Below are 8,840 nucleotides of genomic sequence, written 5' to 3'. Positions count from 1 at the left end.
GACTAGCATAAGATGAAGAACAGCACTACCACCAGTGAAATGTCACTGAATGGAGAAATCAGATTGATACCTACTTTAGCCATTGGTCTGTAAATATTTCATATTGTCCATAGTGTGTCATCTTGAAAAGAATGAGGCAAAGTTACTATTGAGGCAGTTATGTATCCTGATGCTCCAGTGGCATTACACACAACACCCATAGCAAATCAGACATGAAACTAGCAGTAACTTACAATTAAAAGGCAAGAATCTCAGTAGCCTGAAAATCAAAGCCTGTTCAAGACTCGGTTGATAATATAACATTAACAAAGCATCCTTTCCCCAAATTGCAGAAATTCCAAAGCTCAGTTGGGTGTTTTATAATATTCCCAAGCATTGTGCAACAACTAAACTTCTTAGTAAACCTAATTAGGTCTCTCACTAAACATAAATAACTCTCAAATTTAAGGATACCAATTAGTAACGCCAGATAACTGCCTCTATCTGTAAGGTGACTTATTAGTAGTCTTTAGTTATATGTTAAATAACTTGCTGTCACTTGAAGGAACCCAAGGGAGAGATTGCATTTTGGGGTCATCTTAAGGGCTTGAAGAGCCCTTCTTTGGCCTGCTCTAAGAATCACAGCCCTACAGGATGACTAACGAAATTGTCTTCCTTAGTTATAACCATTGCTTTGAGCCACAAAGCCAGCAGATATAACTGGCCCAGCAGGAGCTTGGGCAGCCCATTGCTCAGCCTCTATTCCCAGTTAGAATTTACTTCAATATCAGCTTCCTTGCTGCTTGTCTTATGCAGATTAAGGTCAGCCAACTAAAGAAGTGGTTGTATCACTTACCTCTCAGCCCTTGAAAAATTAGCTGGATGATTTCCAAGATTGCATCCAGATCCAAATTCAGCGATTGTCCTAATCTTAGGGCTGCCTTGGTACCACAGAGGTCCAGTGAGTAGATGTTGGCTTCATTCAAGGGTGCCGTGCAGTTGGCTCTTAGGAAGATCTGAGAAGAATGTTAATCATTAATCCAAGTGAAGATTCTCCTGGGTGATATTAGATATTATTGGTTTCAAGTAAAAATGAAAATAAATATTATGCTCTCTTCCAGTTTTATTTTTACTACCAGTTTTCATTAAAACTGAATCATTTCTAGGTAGGAGTGTGGCTGCTCAGTGGCTGTGTTTTAGGCATCATCCCCATTTTCCTCTATAGGATGGAGTTCAGCCATTCTGTGCTAAATGTGAAAGAAAATGCTGACTTTATCCAAAAAGAGCAACATACTGGAAGTGAAACTAATCCCCACATCTGTAGGAGACAGGAATGGAATACCTATGCACAGAGTCCCTCTGCTCCTGTGTAGACAATGGTGGTTTTCTTGTCTTGCCTAAGAAACTGGACTTCAGAGAATAAATTGTTAATACCCTAATAAAAATTTGTGTTGGTGCTCTTTATTCTAACCCAACTATGGGCATCACTAGATCTCTCCTGGGATTGCATTTATTTTTTACTGTGCAAATTGATGTTTGCTTTATATCCATTATACAGCAGATAGGAATATAAGATGCTCCCTTTCAGAGATAGCAATTATCACTTTAATATACAGTGATACACCCCTTAGGGGTCATTTATAGCAAAGATCTGGCACACCACTGTGTCAAATGGCCAAATCTCATAGTACTACTTACTTAGTTCAAGCAAGTCAACTTTGTTGCTTTTTCCTTCCTAAGACCTGGCTGTGTTTCTGGGTTGGAAGGTGCCTCAACTCAAAGACTGCAGTCTCCCCTTTTCAAGCCTAAAGATCTTAATACTCCAAATAAGTGGGGGAAATGTGTTCAAACCCTTACTAAAAACTGTGGTTAAAACAACCGCCACAGTTATATACCTTCAAGGTCATATTGTGCCAACATTAGGGACACAAACTTGACTGAACCAATCCAGAGCGGGGAAGGTGGCTATAAATCAGTCATGTCCAATGAAAACTGAATTCTCTAAATGCATCTCAATTTCAAGGCATATTTAATTGCCAGACTCTATGGGAAATCACCAACACCCTGCATATTCAAAAGTAAAGTTTCTTACTGTGGATTAATCAGAGGACTTTTTGTTGTCTTAAGGAGAAATATTAAAGAAGAATCATCTAATTAAATGTTTCCTTGTCTTTTAGAGCTTGCTTCATGGCAAAGCTGCCAGTGCTGAAAACACTGCTAATACATCTTAAACACTGCTAAATATTATATATCCATTGCTAACTGATTATCTTGCTTTTATTGTTTCTCCATCATATTAAATGCTTTCTTCCCTTTTGAGGTGCCCACGGTCTGCAGATGACGAGCGAAAGCACCCTGTCCTCTGTCTTTTCTGCGGAGCCATACTGTGTTCTCAGAACATTTGCTGCCAAGAAACCGTGAATGGGGAAGAGGTGGGAGCTTGCATTTTTCATGCACTTCACTGTGGTGCTGGAGTCTGCATTTTCCTGAAGTAAGTAGGATGCTTCATAATGAACTTAGGGGATTTGAGTCCAGTCTAGAGGCCATTATGGCAGGACAGTATGTTGATAGGATATGATCTGTCAGAAGTTAGAGCATAGACTTGTTATTCACTTGCAATTGAAATAGTTTTTAAAATTAGTAGTTAAAAAATAGGAATCTATTCACATTTTTATTATTTGTGAAAAACCTTAAATATGAAATTTATATTGATTATTCTGGTATTGTGTAAAACTCAGGTAGAGTGAAAGAGTTTAGAGTCTTAAAACTTAAATTTTCAAAGGACATGTAAATTGTTACTTTATATTGTCCTTTGAACGTTTTTATTTTCTTCACTTTCCTCTGTCAGTCAACCGTTGTTTTCCCTGGTGTATTAGCAAGTGACTGAGAAGAGACAGTAATCTCTCGTATCTATGAAAGAAGAGCGCAAGTTCCTGAAAGAGAGAATTCAGAGTCGATGCGTGTGCTTTTTCTTTCCATTCTCTCCATGTAATATAGTTTCTGTTTACATAAAAGCAAACATCTCACACACTGGGGAATATATAATCACTGCTTCTCAGCATCTGTTGAAACAAGGGCAATAAGTGCATGGAAGCCAAGTTCAAACATCTATTTTCTTTTAGGGAATCTACAACAAGTCACCTACTACCTATTCCAACCATTTATTTTATCATTTCTCTCCAGAGAACTTACCCCTACACAAACATTATTTTTTATCTTTCCATTTCTCTGCTCTAAGAGTCCCAGGTATCTTCCAAGTTGCAGTGGTTCTTTATAATGTGTACTCTTAGAGTCTGGCTCTAACCAGAAAAGGCATGACACTTCCATAGATGACCTTCTTTCTGGCCCAGGGTTATCAGACTAGGAAATGTGGTTCTGTTCTTTGGTTAAGTTCCTTCCCCCACCTCTAGGTCATAGGTCAGGAAAGAGGGCGGAAACAACCCTAGCCACTATTTTCCAGGGTACCTATGTTTCAAACAGGACAGCCTCCTTCCTCTCTTCAGTGTATTTAGTCAGTATTACTGGCTGACCCCATTTCCCTAAATCCATGGATCTTTCCCATAGCATCAACAAAAATAGCAATGTTCATTTTCTTTTATTTAGACAAAACACAATTTAGTCTATTTGTCTATGTTTATATTATCTTTATACTGAATTCCTAACAAGACACCCATGGCCATTTCTTTTCTCTAGATTAACTTGATGCAGTGCCTGTCATTTGCATACACGCACTTCCTAATATTCCTGTCATTTGTTTTGTCTTTCAGAATCAGAGAGTGTAGAGTGGTCCTGGTTGAAGGTAAAGCCAGAGGCTGTGCCTATCCAGCCCCTTATTTAGATGAATATGGAGAAACAGATCCTGGCCTAAAGTAAGTTTTTTTTTAAATTTTATTCACATTATTGTACGTGGATGATAGCAGGTCTTTAAACACAAAAGCTAATGTTACATATTGAGAGATATTTTAAATAGCTATAAGTTGAAAATATTAAATATGATGCTATCCTAAATGTAACAGATAATTTTCAACAACTTTGTGCTTCTCCAAAATTTGTGGGTAGGGTCTTCCCTGGCAGTCCAGTGGCTAAGACTCCCCACGTACACTACAGGGGACACAGGTTTGATCCCTGCTCGGGGAACTAAGATCCTGTATGCCCCATGGAGGCCCCCAAAAAACACAGAAAACAAATTGAGGGTAATAACTTCTCCAAAATTTTTAGACCCAAGTCATCCTAAAATTTGAATCCTCTATTATTTTTAACCAGCCTTTCTTTAGAATTACTTAAAAGGTTTAATTGATGTTGATATATAAAAGAAAAAAATTCTGTGGTGTCCAGTGAGGGAGCTTGGTTTAAAATGGATATTCATTGTTTCCATTGCAATACTTGAAACTTTTTATTAGCCAACTATGTCAGCCCCTTTGCTCCCAAGCATTAGCAAAAATACTTAGAACCCTGAAATTTTCTATATCCTTCACTGATGTTAACAACTGGAGTACCACCCATGGGTATGAGAAAAAAAAGTACATCTAGATAAAGGCTAGATCCCCTTACCATAAACTGTCTCTCTTTGTTTAACTGAAAGTTTGTTCTTTTGAAGTGTATTACTCAATATGAATTGGCTTATTAAATGAGGTTTGAAATTTCTTTGTTCATACAGGAAATTGTTTTTATTGTAACAGCTTTTTACCTGTATAGAGAAGGTCTTTGGATTCAGGAGGAAGAACACTGGGTGGTGAAAGTAGTTAATAATTGAAGATAAGTCTGAGTTGTTCCAGGAAGATGTGAAGAAGCAGAATTTTTAACTTAGTTAGGTGATATGAAAGTACCCAACCAGATGAGACATGTGAGTGCCTCAAGGCTGAGAATCTCAGTTTTCCATCATTGGCAGTAGCCAAACTTCGGTCATTTTGGATTAGTTGTTATACAGTGTTACAAACTGTGTGACCTTAGAATTGGTGTGGAGTACTTTTATTTAAATACTTGCTAATCACCAGCAAGTTTTTTGTGTCATACTGACAATAACAACCAAATACTTCTGAGGAACAGCATATAATTTGAGGGCTTAGTGTGACACCTCACACCTAATGTCTACCATTATAAGTTCAGAAATCAAAACTGAATAAACTTGGATAAGGCCAAAAAGCCGTTAAAGACCCACTTAGGCTAGCAACTCAAAATTGAATAGAACTGCGTCAAGTTATAAACCTTTCTGGCGACTTAAATGAGGTCCCATAATGCCCATGGTATGTGAAAGTGTTAGTCATTCAGTAGTGTCCAACTCTTTGTGACCCAGTGAACTGTAGCCTGCCAGGCTCCTCTGTCCCTGGAATTTTCTAGGCAAGAATACTAGAGCGAGTAGCAATTCCCTTCTCCAGGGGATATCCCCAACCCAGGAACCCAACCCAGGTCTCCTGCATTGCAGGCAGATTCTTTACCATCTAAGCCACCAGGGAAACCCAAATGTATTTGGTCTTTCCTAGCACAATGCATATGTGCTCAGTCATGTTCAACTCTTTGTGACTCCGTGGACTGTAGCCCACCAGGCTCCTCTGTCCGTGGGATTCTCCACACAAGAATACTGCACTGGGTTTCCATTTTCTATTCCAGGGGATCTTCCTGACCCAGGGGTCAAACCTGAGTCTCCTGCGTCTCCTGCATTGCAGGCAGATTCTTTACCACTGAGTCAACTGGTATACTTGACCTATTTTTCTGAATCAAGGAGTAGGTGTCTGCTTCATTAGCCAAGTGACTGATCCAGGTCATAGTGATCAGTGTTGAGGGGAAAATACACTTTTTAAAACCTTGTCCTGGTGATTCCACCCAGTTCCAAGAGTATCTCAAACGTTCACTATAATTTAAATAATAAAGATATGACAGTTACTTGATTGAAACTTACATGTCTTGTTCTTTTCTCCTGAAGGAGGGGCAACCCCCTCCATTTATCTCGTGAGCGGTATCGGAAGCTACATTTGGTGTGGCAGCAGCACTGCATCATAGAAGAGATTGCCAGGAGCCAGGAGACTAATCAGATGTTATTTGGATTCAACTGGCAGTTACTGTGAGCTCCAACCCTGCCTGGCAACAATCACGAAGGAAGACAGGAATGAAGACCGATTCAAAATTATGGAGACCTTGCTGAAGGCTGGGGAAGGGTTGGAGGGTCTTTTGCTCCTTGTCCAGATTCACATACGTCAATAAAATATTCCTTAATGGAGTATTTCTTTCAATTAGCAAACATATGCTTAAACAGGGAAAAAAACAAAACAAAACCATAGATTAATCTGTTTTATGTTCCGGAACACTAAAGAATTGCTTCTTCACCCCAAGTGTCTGATTCTGCTAATAGTTCCAGAAAACTCATTTCCCTTCATCATCTGTCCCATTTCACTCCATCCATCTGAAAAGTGAAGTCACATCAAGCTGTTGGCCAGCATTCTTACATATTGTTTAACTGTTCTATAATTTGGTGTTTCCCCCCCAAATTTGGTTTAGCTAATGGATCACTGGCAAGATTTTAATGATCTGTGATAGTCTTCCTTGCAGCTAAAGAGGAATTCAGAAACCATGTGGTATACTTCAGTTGAGAAAGTTTTCCAAAAAGTAAACATTTTATTAGTATTTCTCTCTTAAGGAAATGCCCCTCATGTTGCACTTACTGTTTCAGCCAGAAATTAAATTTCTGTATGGAGTTTCCATTTCTATGGCAAATTTCTGCTGGTATGGAAAAGCTTTTTTCCCTTGAGGTCAAATTTCTGTAGACCTCAAGAAGAGTTAGGATAATGTATTCATTATTTATCCCTGATGTGACAAAGCCTGCAATCCTCACCTCTGATGGTGAGGATTAGCTTTGTTGGGTTTTGAAATTATACTTTCCATTTTACAAAGGCAAGTTTCTAAAATGAGTTCACTTATCTCTTGATTGTGGCACCACTGTATTTAATAGAAACCTGTTGCAGTTCTGTTTAAACTATCTATAGAATGAGGGTAAAAAAATTCCCCCAATGAGTGGAGCATTGGATGTAAATTAGAACAATCAGATTTAAGCCTGTTCTGTAACCTTCTAATGTTTTTGTAAGACAGATCCTTCATTTGTTATCTGTGTGCAAACTTTTCATAAATTCTGGGTAGATGATGCATACAACCAACCAAAAAAGCCATGTGATCAGTGGTCTGTATCCTGTTATATATAACATGCTGTGGTTGAGCCATCTTGTTTATAAATAACAGAACTCTCCTGAAATCTGTGCATAGACTTCTTGGCTTTAACTTTTTATATTAAGAACTTGTAATATAAAACAGAAGGCAGAAGAGAAATTGAGATCTTATATTTTAGCTTCTGTTGTCTCTGGGATAAAGTTAGAAGTTTGAAAGATGCATTCAAAGACTATCTTATTTTGCCTTTGGTGACCATGGTCATATGTGTTTAAATGTTTTCCTACCTTCTTTTTGCTCAGCAAAAGCAAGCAAATAAAAATATATTTGCAAATTGATGATGCACATTTGGGGTTAGGTTTTTTGGTATCTTTATGTAACATAAGAAAGTCTGGATTTTTCAATAAGGGACTGGCATGAACAAGTATCAGAATCACAATCATGATTTTCTTCTTGAATAATTATCATTCAGAATATATCAGGAAATATTAATAGATACAACTCTAGTGAACAGTTTATAGCTAGTGATGGGTGAGGATTAGAAATTTCAGTATTCAGTTTGTCAAATTTGCCAGTATGATTAAGTGATTACATTTCCCTTTATTTCTTATATAATTCTGTTGGATGGAATGTCTGGAAAGGTTTGAGCCATTTGCCTGGGAAACAGAAGATGCTCACTTCTGCCCTAATCAATTGGCCCCAGTTTAGCAAAGATAAATTGATTTTTCATTTCTAGCCTTTTCCTATCCACTTCATAAATCCTAGAGTTAGGCTCTTAAGCTGCCAGAGGGACTATCCTGCAGTGGCCAGTCAGATCTTTACTGCCAAAGAACCCATTTCCTGTTGAGTTCCATTTCCTGAGGTTGACTCAGATTTCTGCACTGTAGATGAACTTATGTTTCTCAGTGCTGCCCCCAGCCCAGGGGATTTCTAATCATGTTCCAATATCCTCGTTGTTTGCCTTCATCATTGTAAACAATTTAAAAGCTTATGAAGTTTACTTTAAAATGAGCAAAAAGTCACTTTATTTTCTGTAGTGTAGTATGTGGAGGAATTGGTTCAACAGATTGGATCCAAGACTGTGTTTTTCTAATGTTTGGTGAGGGGCTGGCAGGAATTTTAATGATGCAGTGAAGAAAAACATATATCTGTATAATTAATTTATTATGTTGGTGTATGGGCTGTGAGTTCACCCTTTAGTGGTCATTTGTCATTTCGTAACAACTATGCATTTTGGTTCACTGTGATGATGATCTATATTTAGTGACTGCAACATGTTTATACCACTGATTCAAATTCCATCCATGATGAAGTTATACAAATAATGCATATATTGATATCTTTTATTGCAAAATGTAAATTTAAAACTTGTATAATGTTCTGTGCTTTTTGAAATAAAATATCTTATATGTGTATATTTAAAAAGAAAGAAAGGGACTTCTCATGTTTGGGGATTTGGGTTTGAAGTATAAAAAACTACACCTAGAACGGAGCCCTAGCTAAAAGTTATATTTGTCAGCCCCGACAGACCCTTTAAAACACATAGGCATTTTGTGTAATGATCTCCAAACTTTTTGACCATATACTCTTTTATCAGTAAATAATTTTACCTTCTTTGTTTAGGGGCTTTCTCAACACATACTGGCAGACATCATCTTTGGAGAGACTGAAAAGTTTGCAGGTTCCACTAACTTCTTTGGCCCCAGGCA

General features: G+C 37.8%; 1 protein-coding gene across 1 annotated transcript; it reads left to right on the top strand.

The window, feature by feature from the left end:
* The first annotated feature begins 6 nt into the window (after positions 1-6).
* LOC122436505 (E3 ubiquitin-protein ligase UBR1-like) lies at positions 7-8,560 on the top strand. The gene is made up of 3 exons (XM_043460284.1): positions 7-2,470; positions 3,747-3,848; positions 5,900-8,560. The coding sequence occupies exons 1-3, from the start codon at positions 2,280-2,282 to the stop codon at positions 6,039-6,041; spliced, it is 435 nt and encodes a 144-aa protein (XP_043316219.1). The 5' UTR covers positions 7-2,279; the 3' UTR covers positions 6,042-8,560.
* Positions 8,561-8,840: the final 280 nt, after the last annotated feature.

This window comes from Cervus canadensis, unplaced genomic scaffold, assembly GCF_019320065.1.
Source record: "Cervus canadensis isolate Bull #8, Minnesota unplaced genomic scaffold, ASM1932006v1 Scaffold_029, whole genome shotgun sequence".
Lineage (NCBI taxonomy): Eukaryota > Metazoa > Chordata > Mammalia > Artiodactyla > Cervidae > Cervus > Cervus canadensis.
The sequence above is the reverse complement of the archived record's forward strand: the minus strand, read 5'-3'. Positions and strand labels throughout refer to the sequence as shown.

Bases quoted from the DNA above. Each gene is read 5' to 3' on its own strand.
- LOC122436505 (XM_043460284.1), top strand. From the start codon at position 2,280: ATGCTTTCTTCCCTTTTGAGGTGCCCACGGTCTGCAGATGACGAGCGA. The intron at 2,471-3,746 runs GTAAGTAGGATG...TTTGTCTTTCAG, and splicing joins GGAGTCTGCATTTTCCTGAA to AATCAGAGAGTGTAGAGTGG. The intron at 3,849-5,899 runs GTAAGTTTTTTT...TTTCTCCTGAAG, and splicing joins GAAACAGATCCTGGCCTAAA to GAGGGGCAACCCCCTCCATT.